Below are 25482 nucleotides of genomic sequence, written 5' to 3' on the forward strand. Positions count from 1 at the left end.
TCCACCTACCAACGAGAGCCAATTTTGCAAGAGATTCTGGAACGTCTCACTATATCCATCACTGATCATCTTTTTCTGAACTAATATTATTCAGAGAAGTTGCTTCAAGTCATCAGTAACTTACTGCAGAGTTTATCCTCACAGTTGTTAGGGCAGTCTCCACATGGTACACCTTGTTTATAGGGTGTTGCCATTTGCTGTAATATGTTCCCGCTGAAATAGCAAAGCAATTCAAGATGTTTATTATCAACGTACAGGTCTTTAAAAGATAGAAGAGAAGTACAGCATTGTGCAGAATGATTTTGACCGCTTAAATACTTTTACTGTTTTGACCGAGCTCAAATTACCTTTTAATAATTGGGTTTAAGAAACTAACACAAACACTTGAAATAATTTCATGCATACAGTTTAGCAAGATTTGAAATCTTAAATTGACAGAGATGGTAAGATTCTGGACTGCACCACTTCAGATGCAGTTAGATAGCTGTACACAGAAACAGCCATCACTCAAGTGTGTTAGTTTATTACACATGAGCGTATGTACGTACAGACACACACAGCGGGAATGAACATTTTTATACAGTTGCTTCTGTCTTTTTAAAACAGTAACAATCTTGTGCTTATTAAGTGTTGCTTTTGGCTCATTGTCAGCTGCCGTGGATGCTTGTGGTCAGGCAGGAAGGTGATCCACATATTAAGGCTGCCAGAACCCCCACCCCACCCATTTTCACTGTCTCAGTTGCAGATGGTAAAAGTGGGGGAGAATTGCAGTGATTCTTTGGAGAGACAAAATGGGGCAGAATGACTGTGATGGGGAGACTTATTGATGGCAGCTGTAGGAACACAGGAAGCTGCCTCATACCAAGTCAGAGCCTTGGTCCACCTAGCTCAGTACTGTCTACCCTGACTGACAGTGGCTCTCCAAGGTTTCAGGCAGGAGTCTTTTGCAGCCCTACCTGGAAATGCCAGGAACTGAACCTGAGACCTTCTGCATGCAAAGCAGATGATCTACCACTGAGCTACAACCCATTCCCTAAAGGGAATATCTTACAACAGTCAGTGCTCACATATAACCACACATCCAAATGCAAACCAGGGCAAACCATGCTTAGCAAAGGGGACAATTCATGCTTGCTAACAGACTCTCCACCCCAATGAGAGCTTAAAGCAGCTGCCACTTGGTTCCCCAGAATGCCCCCCCCCCCATTTATTTCTTTAACATTTATATCCCGCTCTTCCTCCAAGGAGCCCAGAGCGGTGTACTACATACTTGAGTTTCTCCTCACAACCACCCTGTGAAGTAGGTTAGGCTGAGAGAGAAGTGACTGGCCCAGAGTCACCCAGCAAGTATCATGGCTGAATGGGGATTTGAACTCGGGTCTCCTCAGTCCTAGTCCAGCACTCTAACCACTATACCACGCTGGCTCCTGATATGATACAATGTCATAACATGGAGTTGTTTCCAGGGACCTTCTAGCAAAAGCAATTATGGTATAGCAACATTCACAGGGACATTTGGGAGGGGAAATAGTGACTGGAGAACTGCTGCTGCTGTCACCACAAAACTGGCAGCAGTGGCAAAAGAGGGAGGGCTTTGTCCCCTGATAAACCCCCTTCAAACCAACATTTCTCTGTAGAATACTTTCAACTCAGCCCTGAACAAACACTACCCACCCACCTAGCATGACCTGTCCCCTTAGCTAAGCAGGGTCCACCCTGGTTGCCTATGAATGGGAGACTAGAAGTGTGAGCACTGTAAGACATTCCCCTCAGGGGATGGAGCCGCTCTGCGAAGAGCATCAGAAGGTTTCAAGTTCCCACCCTGGCAGCATCTTCAAGATAGGGCTGAGAGAGATTCCTGCCTGCAACCTTGGAGAAGCCACTGCCAGTCTGTGAAGACAATACTGAGCTAGATAGACCAATGGTCTGACTCAGTATATGGCAGCTTCCTATGTTCCTGTGTTTTCTCTGATTTTTTTCATCTGTGTGTGGAATGCGTTTTGTTCTGGGCGGCAGTATCAAGGCAATGTGTGCTCACATGCATTCAGAGTGGGGGGCTTCCTGATTCAACCTGAGCGGGATCTAAAATTAACTGAGCGGACATCAGAAAATGTGTGAGCATGCGCACATGCACATGCCTTAGAGGGAACAGTGCCACCAGCCCCAGTCCAGAATTCTAGCATGACTATAGAGTAAGTCTGTGTATTGGCTCTGAAATTATTCTTATATTCGGCAGTCTATACTGAATGCAATATACTGTAGTTGCCTATGACAAATACCATTTTTAGGAAAACATCCTAAAAGATCACACAAATGTTGTTTTCCAAAAATGCCTAGCTCTGCCAAAATGCACATCCACAAAAAATGCCTGTTGGGCATTTTCACTGTCTCATTCAGATGAGTCCCAGTGCAAAGGAGCTGTGCGTGTGCTCCAGAGAGCAAGTGGGAAGTGGGATGCTTGAACAGGGGGAATTAGGAGGAACATTTGATTCAGAATGGATACTTGCGCAGGACAGTAATGGCAGACGTAGAAGAAAGGGTGTTTGCTCTGTGGACAGTAGGCAAGGGCACATCCAATCTCGTGTGTCCTATACCAAACAACCTATCAATATAAGAAAAAGAGACAAAACTTTAACACAGAGAAAAGTCCTTGCAATTACACCATCACAGAATAATAAAGGTTTTTTAAAAAACAATATGAAGAATATCTAATCCAATCAGCCTTAGGGAGAAAGGACTTTTTATAACCCATATATTGCACTTTTGTGCCACACTTTGGTTTGTTTCATAAATTACAAGTGTTCCCTCTAACAGGGATTCCCAGATGTTGTTGACTACAACTCCCAGCATCCCCAGCTGCAATGGCCTTTGCTTGGGGATTATGGGAATTGTAGTCAACAACATCTGGGAATGCCTGTTAGAGGGGAAACTAATTACAACCATCCTGACAATCATGAGACATCTGTTTGTTCCGTTCACACTTTGTTTTTAGACATAAAATTTCACATACATGTGAAATGTGTGCATCTAAAAATACCATGTGTGAAGTGTTTGTGTGTGAAGAACAGGAGCATCTGACTAGCACTGACTGATTTTTTTTAACTATTAAAAAAACGTAATAGGAAAGGAAGAGCCTAATTATGAGGGCGGGGACTTGTTAATGTAAATAGTAATTCCTAATTGCAGACACTTCCCCTAGTTGCATCCAGGTTAGTGAGATGCTGAAACTGACTAGACCAAAGACCTAATCAGACATTAAGGGTATTCACATGACCAACCCTGTAGGTGGGTGGGTAGGCGGGCGGAGGGGAGGCTGTGCAAAACCTACCTTCCCCCCAGGCAAGCATCCCACATAGATGGAAAGTGCGGACCGTGCTCCCACACCATCAGCACAGCGTGGATCTCCAGGATGTGTTGTCCGAGCTTCCACGTATCCCACAATGCATTGGTGGAGACCACTGTGAGACAGGCGCTCTATGTACCCATCTCTCTGTACACTCAGAGTGTAAGCAGCCCAAACACACATGATCCGAGCAGCAGGGTTAAGCGTGCGCGTGCGCCCTTAACCCGGCCTAAAAACCGGGCTTAAAAGTAAGGTTTGGCTGGGTGGGAGCGCCAGGATTTGCACAGATCCCAGCACTTCACACATGCAGCCTATCCTAGGCTAGGCTGCTCTGAGCTGGTTTAGGCTGAGCGTGAGAACAGCCTTACTATACTGTACATGCATACAGGTATCTGAACACAGGCACATGTTTTTGTATGAATAACTGTAGATTTGTTCATTTCAAAAGTGAAGCTGGGAATAGACCCCTTCAAATGCAGGTTACAGGTAGGAAGTGTGATATTGTATGCACATTGAACATAATGTGTGAATAACTGTACATGCAGATCTGTATGTGTGTACATTGCACATAGATTATACGTGTATTGAGCATAGTGTGCAAGTAGGGTTTGTATTGCATGTATCTTCTGCTCCAATTAATTTCAATCCCAAGAGTCAAATCAGTTTTGAATGACAGGGCATTACCGTCCTTTCCCTCATATTGATGAACCTGGGACCTGAAAGCAAGCACCTGTTCATTCTCTATCCTGTATCCGGCCAGTAGTTATTGGCAGGTTGATGTAAATTCTAAGGCCTCATTCAAGAGCCTTCAGAACTAAACAGGACTTCTCAAGCTTAGTAATTTTCAGTTATTACAAATATTATTTGAATCTGTAATTGTTCTTTAACATTAAGGCTAATGGATGTTGTACTGGAAGATCTACAGGGCACATCTTGCCTGGTGTCATTTGATGATAATTTTGGAAGATCTTTTGAAAAACAGAAACAGAAACTGACACTCTAAAGAAGCCATGTCAGGCCAGCACAATGGTGAAACCAGTAGAATAAAATTTGTTCTGCAAGGAGATATCATGGGCATATAATCTCCAACAATTTTTTATTACTATTCATTTTTAACAACATTTTTAGTAAAATTTGAATTGGAAAGACAGGGTAGAAATTTTTACCCTGCCTTTCCAATTCAAATGAAACTTCAAGTTGACTTAACAAGATAAAAACCACAATCAATTACACAGTAACAAAATTAAAATTTCAAAGTATCAGAGTCAACAACATTACAATCAACAATCCCCAAAACAACCAGGAGGGTAAAACCAGTTTAATAAACACACACAACACACACACACACACACACACACACACACACACACACCTCGACAACCCCCATATACCCAGCAGCCAACAAAAACTGCTTCCCAAATGGCAGATGGTTCTTGCCTTTTGAGCTGGGTGTGTTAAAATCTTCTCTAGGTGCGAAGTGAAGATTGGGAGGTACTTGGAGGAAAGAGTAGTGACTCAGATGCTACCTCTGAGACCTGTGGCTCAGGGGGCTCCATTCAAGGGCAGAGCTATAATTGGGCAAATGGGTTTAAAGAACCCAAACCTCCCAACTCTTTAGAGCTGCCTGACTCCCCCCTCGTCCCTCGCCCCAAGTTCTGGCCGGCCTCATTTCCCAGCCAGCTTCATTGTCCACTGGGTATTGTCTTCATTCACTCCAAGAGGGATCTCAGAGTGAGGAAGAAAACAAAGAGTAAACCCAGCGTAAAATGAAGCCGGCTGGTGAATGAGCTCTGGGGGACCTCTCTGGCCCTTCCTGTGCTGGCCATACACCTTACATGTGATGTCACATGCAGGGGTGTGGCTGGTGTGCGTGAGTAGCCACAAGAGAGAGGGGTGAACACGGGCCCACTCTCCCCTAGCTACATGCCTGGCTCTATCTCAAGGGGCTCTGGATGACTAGCTCGTGGACTGATGTCAGGGCCTGTGCCTGATGTCCTTGTAGTCTATGCCCCAGATCACGGGGCTTCCCAAGACATTCAGACTAAATCTGGTTCACTTCCTGAAGCTAATGATGCTGAAAAGAGAGTAGCTACATATGTTAGCTGACCCCTGAGTAAAATACAAAGAAACTGCCCCACAACAGAAAGAACTGCTGGCTGTGGAGACATTAACTAACTTTCTTTTCTCCTGGGGAAAGAAATCCTGCTAAGGACGGATCACAATTCATTTTGGTGGCTTCATGATCTCCATGAGCAGGAGAGACAGTTAGCTTCAGCACCTAGCTCCATTCATTTACCAGATTAGACATCATCCAGGAAAACAGGATGCAAATACTAATGCACTTTCTAAGAGACCAGGTCAAGCTGGTGCTCATAACCTTGATGATAGAAGGAGGAAGCACTGAGAGTGAAGCAGATGTTACAGTACAGAACGATGGAGCCACCACTTTAAAAGAGGCCCAAGTATGTGAAAACAGTAATTTGCTGGCTGAGAAGATGGAAGGAAAAGACTATGCAAGCCGGGTCTCACGATCAGCGGGACCCGGTTTCTGCAGCAGAGCAGGGAGAGTGCGCTAAGCCTGCTCTCCCCGCAGATGATCAGGGAGGGAGCCCTGGGTGGCTGGATCGGCTGCCCACACGATTGCCGGCTCCGTGACGGAGCTGGTGGGGGCTGGGGGGAGGGGGGCCCGATCGGAAGCTCCAGCATGCCCTGCGCGAGGGCACAGGGCATGCTAGCGGGACCCCCAGAGTCAGGAGGCGGCTTTTTGCCTCCTCTCCAGGGGTCTCCTCATGAGTAGCCATGGTGCGGAGCCGCACTGTGACTACTCACAATTTAAAAATGGGTTTGCAGAGCACTCGCTCCGCAAACCCAGTTTTAGGGGAAGGGTATTTAGGCGGGTTAACCTTTAGCCTGGGAGCCAAAATCGGGCTAGGCTCTCCTAGCCCGATTTTGGCTGATCGTGGGAATAGCCCCTACAAGTCTTAACTGGAACAGCATTATCAGCTGTCGACCTGCTTTGGTTCAAAGAGGTTTGACATCAATATCAGCTGAACTGAAGCCATCCAAGTGAATGCCCAGCTCAGATGTCAAGAGTTCCGACCAGACCCAACACCCATGACAGTAGCGCTGTCTGGAGGGGCAGACTTGGCCCCTCCCGACTGTTGGATTGGGTCAGGTCAGGTCAGAACTCCAACATTCAGTCAGACCCCCCTCACTCTACCACCCCACTCCCAGTGACCGTTCTCCCTCTGATACCTGAGACTGGGATGGGGCAGGAGACAGGCTACATCAGGCCCTCTTGGGTTCAGAAGGGGTACTCAAACTGCCTTCCTGTCTTGAAGCTTGAGTGTTCTCTTGTAATTTCCTGTAATTTTTCTCCCCTGGGTCCCCAAGTGCCACAAGAGCCTCTGAGACTCATTTTTTTAAGGCTGTTGCCATGGCTAGAGCCTCGGGGGGGGGGGGGGGGGGGGCTAGCATCCCAGAGGCAGCTGGGCCCCTCAGGCATGCTAAAGATGCATACTTCTAAATGCCTTATCAGCCCAGCCCAAACAGTCATGATGCAGCCTGGAACATAGGAAGCTGCCTTATACCGAGTCAGACCATTGGTCCATCTAGCTCAGTATTGTCTACCTAGAATGGCAGTGGCTTCTCCAAGGTTGCAGGCAGGAGTTTCTCTCAGTTCCATCCTGGAGATACTGCCAGGGAGGGAACTTGGAACCTTCTGCATGCGAGTATGCAGGTGCTCTTTCCAGAGTGACCCCATCCCCTAAGGGGGATATCTTACAGTGCTCACATATAGTCTCCTGCCCCCACCCAGTCCCCAGTAGAGGAGGAGGAGAGGGCAGCAAGGCAGGCAAGTCCCAAAAGACATGTTAGAACCTATGTTGTCATCTTTTATGAAAGTTAATTGGAAGAATCAGGACAGTTTACTCCTCTGGGGCACAATGGCCTAGAGAGCTTCATAGAGTAATATTTAGGTGCCAGTTCACTCTTCCCATGGAGCTGCTAAATCAAGCAGATGTATCAGCCCATTAGTCAACTCCTATAGCATATTTAGCAGAATTCTCCAATATTCTTAGCACTATGGCCCAAACATTGACACTTCTTCAGAGCAAAATCATCCAGAGACAAAAGAAGCACCGTGACCTGTGTGCGGCTGCTTAGACACACCACACAGAGAAGCTGGTCTGGAATACAAATCACATGAAGAGTGGAAGTTTGCTCATGCAGGGTGACCAGCAATGTATCAGAGGTGCTGCATGAACCAAATGATCGGACGAGTACAGCTTTGTCCTATGCTATCATGAGTTTAAACCATACATAGGCTGTGATTCAACTGAACAGCAGATGAACAGCAGTCTTTATCATTGATATCCAAATATTCCCCATGTGTGTGCCTGGTGAAGGCCTGTAGTCAGTACAGTTGTTCAAAAGTTTTTTCTGCCTGCTCACAGGTTACTAAACTCATTAAAACTGACAGGTGTTTGTGTGGTGCTGGCAAGAGAGAGGTTTTGTGCATGCTTGTTGACACTGCTCACTTGTCCAAACATTTCTTCAGTGGCCACATCAGCATGCACAATACTCAATTAGCACGCACAAAAGTCTCTCTCTCTTGAATTTTTCTTCCAAACTTCCCATTACAAAACTATCTCTTCTTTTAAAGAATATGAGTTTCCCTGAGGACAGGTCAACTCTGAAGTTTTCCATCATTTCTTTGGCAGCAGTGATGACATCTTCAAATCCATTATCTCTGATGGGCACAATTAAATCCAGCAGAGGAAAGGAGGTTCAGGGACATTTGAGGAAAAGGTAATTCTGAGGAAGTCTGGAAGGCTCCAAAAGATTCTACAAAGGTCCCCAACATTCTAAGAGGTTCATGAAAATGAATCCATACTAAGAATACCTGAAATATTTTATATCCAACAGCTGATATTCCCTTTTATCACTAACAACAAAAACATCAAAATGAATGTTGTGTTAATGTGGATTAGAATTAATGGTGTTTGATTTTTATGGTGTCAATGATAAGACAATCAGTCACATGCACACAATTTGTAGAATGGGTACTGATGTCAATTTCTCTGCAAATAAAAATGAAGCAAACACAACACTGGTCCCGCAGGTCAGTGAAGATGAAGAATCCTATGCAGGCCAGTTTTACAAGTGAAGATGAACTGTGTCCTGTATTTGTTTCAGCAGCTGAGTGGATAGTTGAGTAGATAGCCCACATCAGATGCACCCCAAGCCCAGGTCTAATTTATGTGTTCCACTAGTTGCCAACACTTTGTTCTTCATTGAAAAATAATTGGAAATTTAAAATCTAATAACTTCATGAAGACACAATGGATTTTCAAAAACTGTGATGCTATTCCATCACAGTTTGGGATGTATTTAAAGGGCAAGGAAAACAAACACAAGGTACATAATCTGGTTATTTTGTATGAGCAAACAAGATAGTAAACAAGTGGGGGCGAGGACAGGAATTAACTACAGTCAGCCGGTTCACATGTTCATAGATGGGATAGAGCAAGGGTCCTTCAGGAGCTGTACATGCTCCTGATTTTCAGTCATGTGCTAACAAAAATCTAGCTAAGAGGTAGGTATAGGTTGTGAAAGCTCGCCTTTAGGATGACATCTAACCCTGATGTTCGAGCCTGCATGAAGCTGTTGAATTAAAAAAAGAAGCCGCTTGTCAATGTTTGTTTGGGCTAGCTTCTCCCAAAGCAATCCTCTAGATATAGAGTCGAATGCCAATTTAAAATCAATGAAGGTCACATACAAAGCCGACCAAGGCTTATCTCCATATTTTCCGATCAGATGACGGAGGATAAAGACCTGATCAATGGTAGATCATCCAGTTTTAAACCCGGCCTGCTCATCCCCCAAAACACTCTCATCCTCCATCCAGGCATGAAGTTTGGCTAAGAGGTGCCTGGCATACAGCTTGCTGACTACACTTAACAGTGAAATAGGCCTATAGTTTGAGGGGAGATTTATTTTCCCTTTCTTATAAATTGGCACTATAACAGCCGTACTCCACTCTTTCGGAATTTGTCCAGTGGAGTCTATATAGGTGAGAAGAGGAGTGAGCAGGTGACTGTGGGAGGATCTGGGTTGGACAGAACCATCCTGTCCAGCACTTTAACAAAGTAGGAGGGAAATCTGCCCTACACAGCTCCTGTCTCACAGACAATCACTCCCCCTCCTCCTACCTAGGCTTTTGCTAGCCCACAGACCGAAAACTGGGAACACACACAGCTCCTGGTGCTGGGTAGGATGCTTGTTCCTCCTACCCAGTTTACAATTCTGTGAACTGGCATTGTATCTTGGCATTTCATAACAGATCTGTCTGACTTTTGGCTAGATTATGGTGCTGATACACCCTGCAAAACTTGAGACAATTGGATTAAATTGTCTGGATTTTATTAATATTTAGCGTGTTCAGGACATAAGATCATCAGTTGCTGTTTGACTCCTCCGCCTTAATATACAAGCACTGCTGCACCTGCATCACTATACAGAGATTTACAGTTTTTATTTCTGGAACAGTAAAGTCTGAAATTCCTCTAGGCTGAGGATTATGAATCCTTCTTGTGTTGTTTTTGTTATATGGACCTCAGTTCTCATTTGTGTGTGTTTTTATGGTGTTCAGAAGTTTTCAGCAAGAGCATGTCAAGAACTGCTAAAACTGAATGAACGCTTCACATTAACATGGTTCTGGAGCAGGCCTGCTCAACTTCAGCCCCCCTGCAGATGCTGGCCTAAAACTCCCATAATCCCTGGCTATTGGCCACTGTGGCTAGGGATTATGGGAGTCGTAGTCCAAAAACAGCTTGGGGGGCCAAAATTGAGCAGGCCTGTGCTAGATCCATATCATAAGAAAAGGAGGGCCTTCCCCATGTGCAGTAGCTTTTCTAAATCTTCCTCCCATTTCTGGCCATAAACAACTATTGACAAAGCGTTCCCAAATGTTGTGGAACTTTAAGAGCTTCTCTTAGAACAAATTGAGCTGAGGTCAGAGGGGAAAATTGTGATGAGGTTGGAGTGGAGGCCTGATGGGTGCACAGACATTCCCACTGAAACAGCTTATCAGTTCCCAGTCCATGTACCTTACAAAGCTTCATGAAAGCAGGCTCAGAAGAGTTGCCTAAATAGCATCAAAAAAGCTAATCATCTGCCCATTATTTCCAAAGTGCCATGAGTTCTATTCCCCAAAAAATCATATGCATGTGGTGTTTCTGTTCATACCTGAGTATATCCGTAAACGTTTTTATCTGGATCAACTGCTCCAACGCCATACTTGAAATCCGATACTGAACTATGCCACAGTTTGATTACATCTGGCCAGGATCGGACAAAATTTGATTGTGATATACTCTCGCCACAGAAGACTCCTGCAATTAGAAGAAATCCTCCACCTAAACGTGTATACTCAAAATAGCTTACTGCAAATTGATTAAGATTAGTTGCAAAATTGACTCAAGAATTTGCATCAGTATTAACATAAGACCATCACAAATATAAGAAGACAAATTGAAACCTGTGTGTTTAATCAAATACTCTTAAAATAAAATGCAGTTAAGTAAAACATGTTAAAGTGCAAAGAATCCAAGTGCTTCTCAAGCATTACATTGCCTTTGCCTTTGTACTTACTGGCTAACTTGGCAAAGAGGCACCTTTTAACATGGTGATTCTCTTTTATTTAGCAGGGGGAGAGTAACTAGCCCTCTCTACCCCCACCCCCCAACACAGTACCTCCAGTGACTGTTGCTGGTGTCTGTCTTATGTTTCTTTTTAGACAAAAATCTCTTACAGCCCTTTGGGGACAGGGATCCATCTTATTTATTTATTATTTCTCTGTGTAAACTGCTCTGAGCCATTTTTGGAAGGGCAGTATAGAAATTGAAGAAAGAAAGAAAGGAAGGAAGGAAGGAAGGAAGGAAGGAAGGAAGGAAGGAAGGAAGGATAAATAAATAAAACCCTACAAGTCAGAAACTCCTAGAGGGCCAAACTAGACATATAAGTTCCATTATTTGAACATTTAATGGCTTCCCCCCCAAAAAAGCAGCCAAGGGAGTGGTGATTTGGAACAAAGCCATGGTTCAAAGGAAGTGGCTCTAACTCTTTCCCTCAGGACCATAGCCCTGATCCAATCACCCCCCTAAAAGCTGCCATGAGCCATGACAGAGAGTTACAATTGTGCTCAGAATTTTCCACCTTTGCAACTAATAGCAACTTAGGGGAGGTTTAAGTGGGGAAACTGGCATGCAAAGGGTTAAACCATTTGCTCCCCTATTTGCACCATGGCTCCAGGTGAAATTAGGACCCCTATAGCTACTTTGTGAAAAAGCAGATGTTTTTTCAAACTTTTTGAAACACCAGATGTTCAAGTCATGGGACACCCATCGCATCTAGTCCGGCCTTGAGTGGACATTGCACAGAAGACGCATGCAACCATTTCCCAAAGGGGTTTTTTTTGGTGTGTTTTTTTAAAGGAGATGAGTAGCAGCATCTTGAAGATGCCAGTTTGAGCTGGTAAATGTGATGGGGCCAAAACTGTCTATCCCTTTCCCTTTTATAGCTTTTTTCTGCTCAACATACTCCCACCCAAGCTGCTTTTCCACCCAGTGACAAACTCATTATTTTTCTATATAATGTACAAAATAACCATTAGTCACTTCAGTGTACTAACCATTAACAGTTCTCTCCTCCATGGGACTGGATTTTGGCTCGCATTTCCCAGCCCATTTTTTAGCACTCTCACTAGCTTGTTTATTCCAGACCTTAGGGAAGCAAAGGTTTAAAAATCACATTATAGCTAGACCAGGACAGACACCTTGGTACAATGGAACATTCAGAGAGTAGCTAAAACCCCTGACCAGTTATTTGGCTGAGGAAGGGGACTTAATCCAGACCCCACCCCTCACTTTCCCTCACAAACAGTGAATCACCAGAAACTGCTGGAATGAAGAGGGGAACCCTCCCCCCCACAACACCTAGGTGTGCATGCAATTACTATTTATTTATTAAAATGCATATAACCCATGTTTCCATATAACACTCTAAATTGCTTACAACAATATAATTTATATCTATGTGTTCAATAAAAGCAGAAAATATTAATAATTTAACAACAACAAATCCCAGCATCCAAAGTTAAATTGTGTTGGCCATTCTAAATTATCCCAAAGGTTTTCCTAAAAAGCCAGGTTTCGGCCACGTGCTGGCAGGCCAACAGTGTGGTAAACATGCAGACCTCTTTGAGGAGGGCATTCCACAACTCAATGCCCAGTCAAAATTAGACCCTGTCAATGCATCTCCACCTATTATACTTCAGATAGCCAAGGCTATCTGAAGTATATCTGACTTCAAGTCAGCAGGGTCTTAGTTGTTGAACAAAGCAGTTAGGCAAGTTCCTACTGAAATAGAAGGCCTTCAAGATACTCTAGTCCCAGGATTTTGAAGTCTTAGAGGTTAAGACAAGCAATTTGATTTGGGCCCAGAAGCAAATTGGCAAATAGGGTGGCTATAATATCACTGGGGCAATCTGTTCAGGATTTCTCTCCCAAAGACAGCTGCATTCTGAACCAGCTGAAAATTCAGAACACTCTTCAAAGAAAACCCCACCTGGATCACATTGCAATTATCCAGTCTGGACATAATTAAGGCATGAATGAACATGGTCAGGTTCATTTCTCCAGGAAGGGAAGCAACTGGCTCACTACCTGAAATTGCTGGAAAGCTCTCTTCAACATCACCATCATCTGGGTATCAAGAAGCAGTACTGGATGCAGAAGCACTCCCAAGTGGCTTACCTGATTCTTAAGATGCAGTGCAACCCCATCCAAAACTGGCTGAACACCCAGTCCCAGGTTAGCAGAACCCCCAACCAATAATACTTCTTGTCTAGATTACAATTCAACTTGTTTACCACATCTGACTTAAGACACAGGTTCAGAACCTCCTTTGCCTTCCCGGGAGCAGATGGAAATGAGAGACAGAGAGCCAAGTGCCATCAGCATACTGATGATACTCCTACTCAGATCTCTGGATAACCTTATGTAGATTCCTGTTGGTATTAAAAGGTACGAGGGCAAGATGGAACTTTGCAGCATCCCACAAACCAAAGGGCATGGGGTAGGACAGCCATCCCCCAGCGCCACCTTCTGAACCATTCACTCGAGAAAGGACTGGAACCATCAAAGCACAGTACCTGCCAAGTTTATCCTTGGGAGATGGAGCAGAAGGATAACATGATAAATGGTAGCAAAAGCCACTGAAAGAGCCGGGGGAATCAGCAGGCTTGAAAGAGCTACAAAAAGGAAAGGGAGAAAGAGAAGGGAGGATAGAAAATAAGGATTAGTGTAGGTATTGGTCTAGAATTATGAGGGCAAGAGGAGAAGGCCACAAATGAGTGGATAAAGAAACCGAGGAGAAAGCATGGGCAGATGGAGGCTGTGAACCATCAGCAGGAGCTACAGTCAGGAGGAAAGCTGAAGTTCTGGTACTGATTTGATGGGGGGGAGGCACTATGGCTGCAGGTCTCCAGTCTAAATAAAACATTTCAGAAACACTGGTCTAAAGCAACATTATTTCTGACTCTAAATTTACCAAAAGTGCTATGTCTGGGCTATATATATAACCTTGGAAATTATGGGGGAGGAAGGATTGCCTTCAACACCGTAGTGAACATAGCCTTGCAACTAGGGATGTGGAAATTGATTAGGGTACAAATCAATTCGTTCCCAAATCTAGCTGATTTGAGTGATTTGGAGACAAAACAAATCACCCCTGTGGTCCATTGGCTAGATTTGGGTCCAACTTGAATCACACCTTATTTGAATTGATTCGAGATTTGGATCCCTCCTATTAATTTCCCCCGATTCCCAGCTTGCTTGCTTTTTTTCAAAAAAGCTAATCTCTAGCCCTTGTAGAAGTGGAGTTATGGAGCAAAATGTGTGGTCACTATTTTTGAAGTGTTTGGATTCTTTGGTGTATAATAACTTTCCTGCAGTGAATCCCTATGAGGACTCATTACACACCTTCATTTCTTCTATTCATTTTGACTGTCTTTTTGGCAGTGCCAATTGTCAATTGCCATGTGCCAACTACACCCCACCACCACTCGCAGGGCAGTGGGGTACTACTCAGTTTATGTTGTTGTGAGGAGAAACACAACTATGTACCTTGCTCTGGGCCCCTTAGAGGAAGAGCAGAATATAAATGTAAAAATAAATAAATAAATAAAATGTTCTAGGATTTCCCCCCCCCCAAGTATTTAGGCTCTTTGGTGTCTAACAACCTTCCCTCATAATAGCAAAGAGGCACCTTTAACATGGTGATTCTCTTTTATTTAGCAGGGTGAGATTAGCTGGCCCTATCCACCCCCAGCACAGTATCCAGTGACTGTTGCTGGTGTCTATATTATGTTTCTTTTTAGATTGTGAGCCCTTTGGGGACAGGGATCCATCTTATTTATTTATTATTTCTCTGTGTAAACTGCTCTGAGCCATTTTTGGAAGGGCGATATAGAAATAGAATAAATAAATAAATAAATAAATAAATAATCCCTATGAGGATTCATTACACACCAAAGAGTCTAGACACCTCAAAAATTCCTAAAATAAAAACTGAGTACCCAGTGGCTCGTGGGTTGGGGGGTCCTTGGAACATGGGATGCCACTAATTCCCCACCCCCACCTGCAAAGCAGTGGGGTCAAAATGAACAGAAGAAATGAAGCTGTGTAATAAAGACACCAAAAAATCTAAACTCTTCAAAAATACCTTAAAAATAAACTGAGTGCCCCAGTGTGTGGGGGGTGGGGGTGTAGTTGACACATGGCAGTTGACAGTTGGCACTGTCCAATGATAGTCAAAATGAACAGAAGAAATGAAGGTGTGCAATAAATCCTCAATTCATTATGAGGAAAAGTTATTATACACCAAAGAAGCCAAACACTTGAATAATGGCTGCACATTTTGCTCCATAACTCTACTTCTACAAGGGCTAGAGCTTAGCTTCTTTTTTAAAATGAAAGCTGGGAATCCATGTTAGGGTTAGGATATGGCAATTTTGAATCCCCATTGTTTCCTATGGTGGAAATGTTCAAAATCAGTAAAAACTAAAAAAAATTCATGAAAAATCAACTAAGTGTCCCACTGCCTTGACATTTGAGTGGTAAGTGGCACCCATGGGTACCTACATATCACCCAGATTTGGTGCCTCTAGTACCTTGCTAAGTGGTCTGAATCAGTCTGAATCCAAATCAAATTGAAGCAAATACAAATCAAATCTGGGGTGATTTGTGGTGGGGTAGATTTGGACACAAAAAAAATCAGGGGAGATTTGTTTTGGGCACAAATCGAATAAAAAAAACCTATTTGTGCACATACCTACTTTCAACCAGGGGCATAGCAAGGTTGGAGTGGGCCTGGGGATGAGATTTTAAAATGAGCCCCTTGCTGCAGTATGAGCCTATGTATGTTTGCTCAGAAATCTTAAAAACAATCAGTAAAGTTTGTTTCCAGGAAGTTTTCCTCTGGAATGCAGGGGGTGCATTCTCATGTTGGCCAGATTTACCCTGAAATCCTTGAGAGTTATCAGAGAGCAGTTCACACACATTTCAGGTTCTTCACTGTTCATTACAGTGTATCCCGATTTATATCTCGGGTTTTAAAAAAAATCCACTCTTTGTGTTGGGTTTGTGGGAAAACTTTGATTTTGCAGTAAAGCCTCCCAGTAAACATGCAGTAAAGCTTGTTGTTTGTAAAAGTCCCAGGTAAGTGTGTGGAGAATTGCAGCCTCAGGCAGTGGCATATCGGGGGGAAACGGCGCCCAGGGCAAGCTCTGGCCGGCCCTGAAATGGCGCCCCCCGGCGGCCCCCACATACCTGTGAGGGCGCGGCAGTGCCCCACAGGCGGCAGATCGTGGTGGTGGTGATTCGGCGGCGGGGGCGGGTCGCCCGCCGAGTCGCCCGCTGAGTGCCGCAGGCATGCGGCGCAGCGGCAGCGATGTGGCGGTGGTGTGGGCGGCGGCGATGTGGCGGTGGTGTGGGTGGCGGCGGGTCGCCCGCCGAGTGCGGCGGTGGCTGGCTGGCGGCGATGGGCTGTAGCGCGGCCCAAGCGGTGGCGGATCACCCGCCGAGGAGTTCAAGCTGAGCGACGCCGAGCCTGCCTTCTGGCCTGGCGTCGCTTCCCTACTGCGCAGGCGCCTGCGCAGTTGGGAAGCGACGCCAGGCCAGAAGGCAGGCTCGGCATCGCTCTGCCTGAACTCCTCGGCGGGCGATCCGCCACCGCTCAGGCCGCGCTACAGGCAGCCCATTGCCGCCAGCCACTGCCTCACTCGGCGGGCGACCCGCCACCACCGCTCACCACCACCACATCGCCGCATGCCCGCCACCACTCGGCAGGCGATCCAGGGGGGGAGCGGGAGAAGCCACTTTTTGGCGCCCCCCCGCGTGACCCGCCGGGGTGGCGCCCGGGGCACGTGCCCCCGTGCCCCCCTATCGTTACACCCCTGGCCTCAGGTAGCGAATCTAACCATATTTAGCCAGAAGTACATTTCACTGAAACTTAATGGACTTACTAGCAAGGAAAGCCTGAGCTGGGACTCACAATCAGTGAGACCTGGTTTGGGAAAAGAAGCGGGGAGAGCTGGCTAAACCTGCTCTCCCTGCACACGAGCAAGGCGGGAGCCCTGGGCGGCCATATTGGCCGCCCACATGATTGCCGGCTCTATGATGAAGCTGGCGCAGGCTGGGGAGTTCAGGGGCCATGTGGCCCCTCGCAAGTGCACAGGGCATCCTGGAGAGACCCCCCAGAGCCGGGAGGTGGCTTTTTGCCTCCCCTCTGGGGGTCTACTCATGAGTAGCCATGGTGCAGAGCCACGCTGTGGCTACTCATGATCAGAAAACCCGCGTTTCTGGAGCGCTCACTCAGCAAACCCGGTTCAAGGGGAGGGGTACTTAGGCAGGTTAACCGCCGGGAGGCAACCAGGCTCGGCTGTGAGCCCGGCGGCTCCCACGATCATCCGAAATCGGGCTAGGCTTTCGATTTCGGTTTCGGGAATAGCCTCCATGTCTACTTAAAAACAAACAAACAAACAAACAAACTCCATTGCATTCAACTGTCTGAGATCCTTCCCTGGTAAGTACATATAGGATTGCACATGCTCAGGGATGTAAATCAAACCAAACTAATTTGTGCTCCCGGGATATTTTGCTCCCTATAGGAGATCAGGAAGTCCCGCTGAAGCAAGGAAGATAGGTGGGGAGAAATAGAGAAAAGAGCAGAATTAGCACTGTTCCTCAGGAGAAAAGGAGAGGGGGAGAATGAGGAATCTGCCTCTTCTTGGTAAAATTTTAAGATAGATGAGACATGCGAGGGCTCAAGGAGCTCCTGAAGTTAAGCCCTCCATCCTAAAAGTCATTCTCCCTGATCCCCAACATGGAAGGAGGGCTGGTTGTGGTCTCTCACAGTACTGAGATAAAAACCTTTCTCTGCAGGTGCTCAGAAGCAGGGGGTGCAGGGCTGGGGGTGAATCAGCATGTGCAGGGCCTCCTTAACATTTCATTACAGAATTATGCTGATTGATGATAAACAGTGTAAATAGTGTGTGAGGTTTTCAGACATGTCCAAGCAGCTTGGACATATAGTGCATTTCTAAAGAAAAAAAAATAAAAATAAAAGCACAATACATGCGTCATAGTTCTCATTCAGACTTTCTGGGTTGCAAACCAACTCAATTATAAATCTATCTATCTATCTATCTATCTATTCCAGAAGTTTTTGTAATTTTCTGCCATGAAACATGCTTCTGATAGGACTTTTTTGGATGGTGTTTTTTAAATTCAAAAAAATATTAAAAACCAACAATTTGTCCATTCCACTTCAATTTAAATATACATATTCCTCCCACTCTGCCCTACATCTCTGCTCAATACCAAAGCCTGATGCCAAGTCATTCCAGGTGATCAAAGGCTAGGGCAGAAAGGGGGGTATTTTACCCTTTTTTATGAAGGCAAAGGGCAGATTCTTCCATATGGGTGTGGAATGATGGCCTATCGGGGGGCTTCAGTTCCAGATATTTTTGTAATTTTCTGCCATGAAACAAGCCGCTTATGGGAAGGACTTATAACCATAAGTCCTATGGTAAACTAATCCCTAAATATCCGGGTGGGGGGAGGGATAACCACAAAAAGGAAATAACATAATACCTCCATTACTAAGCAGGCAAAGCCTGGGCTGGGCTGGGCAGAGGGTCTGCAGCAGAGAGATGTGGTGGGCAAGGGCAGCCAGTGCTGCTCGCTCTGCTTCCCTCCTGCCTTCCTTCCTTGCTGCCTGGTGAGCTTCAGGCTTCAGTGAGGCCTATATGGAGGCCTCTCTGGAAGTCCCGCCCACCTACTGTTGTAGGAGGAGCTGTAGCAGCTTGTAGGCTGCTTAGCTTGCCAGGCCAGGGAGCAAGAGGGCAAGCAAGAGAGCAAGAGAGAAGGCAAGCAGGGCCAGGGGGACTGGCCAAGGGGCCTTGGAGGCCCCCCCAAACCCAGTGGGTCTAGGGACAATTGTCACCCCTTATCCAATGGGCGCTACACCCCTGCTTTCAACAATTCCAAACAACATCCATAAACAGTACTTACTAGTTTCAACATATTGCTGGCAGTTGGCTGCACGGCTCTCCTGAACGCATTGTGTGCCTCAACAATTTCCTTCTGTATATCTTCAGAGAGATTACTCACCGCAGGTTCCTTACCCTAAAAATATTTTTAAGAAGTCATACCATAGGTTACAGAAAAATAGGTTATGGGAAAATATGTAATAAGACACTCTCCTGTCAATGGAATGGGACTGAATCCACATTAAGATTAACACTTGCCATTTTTCCAGACTCATCTTCAAACAATGTTCCAGGAAGCCCTTGTGAAAACTTAGCAGGGGTCCCACAGGGAAAAGATCAGTAATGGCAGTAGAGTTGCTACATGTTTAGGATTGTCCCAGACAGTCCAGGAACCAGATGTCCTGTCCAGGATGTAGGAAAAGAGCAGGAAGATTGCATTAACTAATTTTACTCATTTTCCTAGCTATGTAGTGCCCCTTTTTAACCTCATCCCAATTTGGGGGTAGATTTCCACCCCCAGCTGCATAAAGGTGCATAAACAAGCAAACTACTACACTCCCAGCTATGTTCTTGTTGTCAAACTCTTACCAGGACTCTGGTACACGATATATCCACAAGTATGGCCCCTCAGCACTTATTTATGTTGTTAATAAAAAATATGACACAGGGTAGAAAACTGCCCCAAAATGCATGGGCTCCGTATGATGGGGTGGTTCCTATCCCATTCCCATGTTACGTCAATGGGGGAGGGAGGGGGAACTACCCCAGAAATGAATGGAATCTCTATAGTGGGATGGTTTCTATCCCATTCCCATTATAAGCCAGTTGGGAGAAAAGCCACCCCGGAAATGAAAGGCTTTCTACAGTGGGGTGGCTTCTATCCCATGCCCATGTTAAGCCATTTGTGAAGTGGGGGAAACACTCTCTTTCTCTCTGGAAATTTTGGTTTTGTTTCCCCTGATGATGATGATGATGATGATGATGATAGTGTCTTAAAACCAGCCTGAGGCACTGCCCCTGAGTTAGGGCATGCTGCATTCAGCATAACAGCATGCTGGCCTCAAAAATGGTGTCAGCGCCATTTGCGGGCCGATGCCGTGTGAGGGATGCTGGGAGCAGCCTCCTGTCGCTGCAGCGTGGCGTTTTAAAGGAGCCAGAGGCATGGGCTGCCGCTTTCACGGAGTCGTTTTGCTTAGAAGAGTGCCATGATGGGGTGGCGCAGGGCGGCGGAGGGCTGAGGGAGGGGCAGGTAAGACCTCCTTTTAAAGGCACCTCTAACCCCACGCCGAAATGTTTCGGCTGCAGGGAGCCAAATCCTTTCGGCACCTCTTCAAAGAAATGATTTGGGCTCATCCCTAGTACAGAGCGAGTACTCCAATAATACTATATGGTGTCAGCAGTTGGTCTGTTTATTCCTTTGGCCACCAGCTAATTAAGAGACGGCAGTCTGCCCACAGTAAACATGGAGCACTTTAAGCCTCCCACGGCCCTGTCTTTCAGTGGAGTTTTGGGACAAAATTAGAGAGGGGGGGGGGTGATTAACAACAAGCTGTATCTGCAAATCACAAAAGCAAAGAGGGAATCAGAGGACTACAGGATTGCCGTCATGCTTCACTGCATGGGCGGCGGGGGCTGGAAATATACAAGAGCATAGGAAGTACCTCCTGTGTGGAGTAGTGAGAAGAGATGCAAGCAGTAACTGGCTACACTGGCCTTAAGACCCAACTGTATTGTTACAACATGAAAAATGAAGCTCTGCCAAAGCTCCACCCCCAGCTACTGCTCCCAAAACTAAATGAACTCCTAACCCTCTGCTTTGCAGAGCACACTGTAGGCAAAATGTGTGAAATGGCCCATTGGCTCTACATCAAAACCCCTGTAGCTGAGCAAAGAGGCACTTTTCAAAGTGGTGGCTCTCTTATATTTAGCAGGGGAAGAGCAACTGTCCTTATCCAGCCCCAGCATAGCATCCCTCCAGAGGCTGTTGCTGGTGTTTACCTTTTGTTTCTTTTTAGATTGTGAGCCCTTTTGGGTCAGGGAACCATCTTAATTATGTTCCCCCCCCCCCCATGTAAACCACTTTGAGAATTTGGCTGAAGAGCAGTATATAAATATCAGTAGTAGTAGTAGTAGTAGTAGTAGTAGTAGTATTCAAATTTTACTACTACTACTACTAGTAGTAGTATTCAAATTTGACTAGCAAAAATAATAGCATAAACAAAAGTACAAAGATATCTCATAAATCCCAAACTCCTCTTTCCCTCTGCCAAAGTCTAGATGTGCCAGGGCAGATCTTATTTTATCATTTTTTGGTTCATTTTTCTGTGTATACCACTTTGAGAATATTTGTTGCAGTAGTACCACAATTAGTAGCACAAATATTTGTGGTATTAGTACAAGTGGGGGTGGTTCCCAGAAGTGGAAAAAGAGAACCTAGCAATCATATTGGGCATTAAGGAATGTTGTCACTGCCTATATGGGAAACCTTTCACTACCAGAAAGACCACCCCAAGATGGGCTCTTCAATGAAAATAAAGCAGAGCCAATTATGGCAGTCGCATGGCTGGGCTTTCACATTTGTTGTCTATGAATATAGATAATCTAAAGTAAAGGTAAATTTGTGCGGTCGAGTCATTGTCGACTCCTGGTGACCGCAGAGCACTGTGGTTTTCTTTGGTAGAATACAGGAGGGGTTTACCATTACATCTTCCCATGCAGTATGAGATGATGCCTTTCAACACCTTCCTATATTGCTGCTTCCCAATAGAGCTGTTTCCCATAGTCTGGGAAAGATACAAGCTAGGGAGCATATCTTGCTCCCTACGCAAGTTACTTTCCCGCTTATTATTTATAAAATAATCTACTAGGCTGGAAACCAATTTGGCAACGCTGCCCCGAGGAGACCTCTCTTACCTGACTCACCCCACCTGAAGGATTCCCAGGGGCAGCTGCAATGCTGGTGGAACATTTGGATCTGACACTAGCAAAGGCTTCCCAGACAAGAATGTGTGCCAGACAGGATTCTCCCCATCTTGGGTAGCACAGTACATATTACAGGTCTGACCCAAGAAGAAATCCATGAGAACTCTGCCCATTTCAGACCGAGGGAACAGAAAAAATGATAAGAGAATGGGTGTATCTTGTGGCATACCCGAGGGATCGTTCATCCACTAGGATGACAACATTTTGACAGAGGTGCATGAATCACATATTTACAAACTTCAGCAATGAATGCTTGAGTTCACAATTACGTTTGATGGCCACTCCTAGATGAAGGTTTGGAAAAGGCGTTCAAGCAGTGTCTCTGATGCCAACAATAATAGACCCCAGTACTGACAAGAAGCTTTGCTCTTTCCAGAGAAGTGGCCAGGACATGATCACGACAAAATATTCATGGCCATAGCAGATGCCCTTTCAAACTGTTTAGAAGTGCATTGCAATGCACTCAACTACCTCAGTGGTAGTTAGCTACTACCCATTAAAGGGTAGTGGCTATTACACATTAAAAACTCCCACAGACCTCTGTCACTCATGTACTGCTTATAGTTGTGGTCACAGATAATGGGCCAAAGATTACTAGGCACTAATTTAAGGAATTCCTGAACAAAAATTGAATTAAACATAGTCAAATATTACCTTACCAGACAGCTTCCAATGGCCTAGCTAAAACAATTGTACAGATTTTCAAAAGGGAATGAAAAGGAGAGATAATAGAAGTTTGGAGACAAAGTTGGCATGGTTCCTTTTCAAATACTGAACCCCAAGCCATCACAGATGTGAGTCCAGTCCAATTACTGATGGGAAGGATGCTGAGAACTCATCTAAATAATACATTTCAGTATGGAGGGAAAAATTCTAAAGAGACAAGCCTTATAAAAGCACAACTATAATTATACGGCCCAAGAGAGATACTCTGAAATATAATATCATGCCCACACCAACAGTTTCAGTACCAGGTAATCTACTTAGCTACGAGACAGGATTCAGGAACAAAGCCTTTGTCTTTCAGGATTTGTTTAAATGATGGCAAAGTTCCCTAAGATAGGAGGAAAATAACTCCCACCCCCCCTCAAATGACTTGAAATTCCTTTGCAAATTCATTTAGCATTAACAATTATAAATGCAAAGGGAACTTGCAAAGGGCTCTGGGAAAGAGTCCTTTGTTGTGACAGCAAGACCTCTTTTCAGACACCTTTGTGAGCTCAATGCAATTGCAATGCACATTAAACTGCAAACAGATCTAGAAGGATGTATGGGTGGGGGCTGATAAATATGAACATGACCTAAAGGACTACTGGCAACAGAGGCTTGTCATGGCTACACTACTCACAATAACGCTGAAAGAATTACTAGGGTTGGACACACAACCCACATGGCTGGGGCTGGGGAGGGCTCACCTAGACAAAGATGCACCACATGCTCACACGATGGGTGTGGCAGCTATGTTCTGAATGGGGAGCTGTATCCCACAATGCATTGTGCAGGCAGCAGAGAGGCTGCCCACATCAGTGCAGCAGCTCCTGGCTTCCTGGCCACTCTATAGGCAGCACTCTATGGTGGAGAGCCAACCGAACTGCCAGGAGCTGTTGCAATCAGCTCCAATCATGTACACGATTGGGGCTGTGAGTTAAGATGAGACTTTTACCTTGGTTAAAGCCAATGTATAAAAACAGGGTAGCCCTGCTCTGGAGCAGCAGGGTAGGAGTGGGTCCTGTGGGTCCACATGAGCCTCTCTACCTGGGTTTTCCCAGTGCTAAACTATTGCGGCTGTGAGTTAAGATGGGACTTTCCCCCTTTCACCTCGGTTAAAGCCAAGGTATAAAAACAGGGTAGCTCCAGTCTGGAGCAGCAGGGTAGGAGCTGGTCCCATGACTCCAAACGAGCCTGTCTACCTGGGTTTTCCTGCTCCTATCCTTCTTTGGCTGGTCATGAGAATGGCCTTACTGTGTTGATGCTTTTTAAGAGCTTAGGGTATTTAATTTCTGGGATTATATGGGCTTTTCTCTCCTAAGGTTTAGGAAAAATCTCATATCTTTCTCAGGAATCTTTAAAATTTTCAATTCCTATTTGTGCTTTTGTTTGATTTCTTATATAGGCCCAGACCTCCACTGATACACTAAGGTTTTCTGAGAGGAGAGAGGTTATCTTTGGCAAGCTCCCTTGCCCTACACCTCTCACACAACAGCAAGTGATGATGTGGATTATTCTGAATGTTGGCAGTGTTGCTGCTGCTACAAATATTCCAAGCAAACCCTGTACTGATGTGCTATAGAAACCTCATCCTACTCCCCACTGGTGTTGTGCATGGAACTGGCGCCTGCCAGTTCGAAGTGGGGGGGATATCTTTAAGGATGGGGAAGGCTGCTCTTACCCCTCCTGCCATGTTTCCCCCACTGGCACTGTCTTTTAAAACAGTCCAGCGGGGCAGCAGCGTACCTCCTTGCCACCCTGGTGCCTCCTCGAACCAAAAGTGCCTGCTGTTTGTGCGTGCGTTGTGTGCACATGCATGCATGATGTGTACATGCTCACCGGGCACTTCCGGGCACTTCCAGTCCAAGGAGGCACTGGGGCAGCAAGGATGTACACTGTCGTCCCACCGGACTGTTTTATAAGACAGTGCCAGCAGGGGAAACATGGCGGGAGGGGTAAGAGCACCCTTCCCCATCCTCCCCGGCCAAACTGCCAGACATTTGAACTGGATCGGAGGCTCATAAAAGGGCCTCCAAACCAGTTCATGCACATCTCTTCTCCCCACAAATACAGCACTTGGGGGAAGAGAGCATTTGTCTCTTCAGACAAATGCTGTTTACAGGGAAGAGGAGCTTATATAATGTGTCAGTAGCCAATCAAATGTTATTAGTCCATTACTATCCAAAAGAGAGAGGAAAACAAAAACACCACAAACCAAGTCAAGACTACGACCACATAACAATCCCTCATCAGCTCTTACTAGTGGGTCTGGTCTTGTTCACAAAATTTAAATTTTTTGCCACTGCCAGAAGAGTCAGTAACAGAAGAGTCAGCCCCATTTAAACAGAAAACAAAGTCCTCTTCAGAAAAATCCCCCTTCGATTCCAAAAGTAGTAGTTCAAGTTCAAGTTCTTTAATGTTACAGCCACAAGCCAAAACAGAAGAGAAAGATTACAGTTATATAACAATAAATTGAGTGTATATAATTAAAACAAGCTGAAATTAGAATTAGTTTTAAAAAATTGACAAAATTGAAAACATAGTGATAATAAAAATTTAAAACAGTAAAATATCCTTATTAACCATCCGGTGACATATATTTATGGCAGCAGCACAGAATTTAGCCACATTAGATGTAATTAAACACTCTGAGTCCAAAAGCAACAAGGAACAATAAAATTGCTCCTGTCGACCGGGAAATTTACAAAGCAAAGGAGTAATGAAAGATTCACGGATATCCTTGTAAAGCAGGCAAAATAATAGAACATGTTCAGTAGTTTCCACCTGATCCAGCCCACAAGGGCAAAGTCTGTCAGCAAATGGAACCCCTCTATAG

The 25482-nt window shown here is 45.2% G+C and overlaps 1 protein-coding gene across 1 annotated transcript in view; it reads right to left on the bottom strand.

The window, feature by feature from the left end:
• The window catches only part of LOC128334988 (cysteine-rich venom protein triflin-like), a 55728-nt gene that overhangs the window by 1576 nt on the left and 28670 nt on the right, over positions 1–25482 (bottom strand). The window contains exons 2-6 of the mRNA XM_053272705.1: positions 18979–19092; positions 12036–12126; positions 10592–10737; positions 2508–2602; positions 125–213 (exon numbers count right to left, since the gene is read on the bottom strand). Of these exons, the coding sequence (XP_053128680.1) occupies positions 125–213; positions 2508–2602; positions 10592–10737; positions 12036–12126; positions 18979–19092 (535 nt within the window). The remainder of the gene's footprint in view (positions 1–124; positions 214–2507; positions 2603–10591; positions 10738–12035; positions 12127–18978; positions 19093–25482) is intronic.

Source organism: Hemicordylus capensis, chromosome 1, assembly GCF_027244095.1.
Source record: "Hemicordylus capensis ecotype Gifberg chromosome 1, rHemCap1.1.pri, whole genome shotgun sequence".
In the NCBI taxonomy this organism is placed as follows: Eukaryota; Metazoa; Chordata; class Lepidosauria; order Squamata; family Cordylidae; genus Hemicordylus; species Hemicordylus capensis.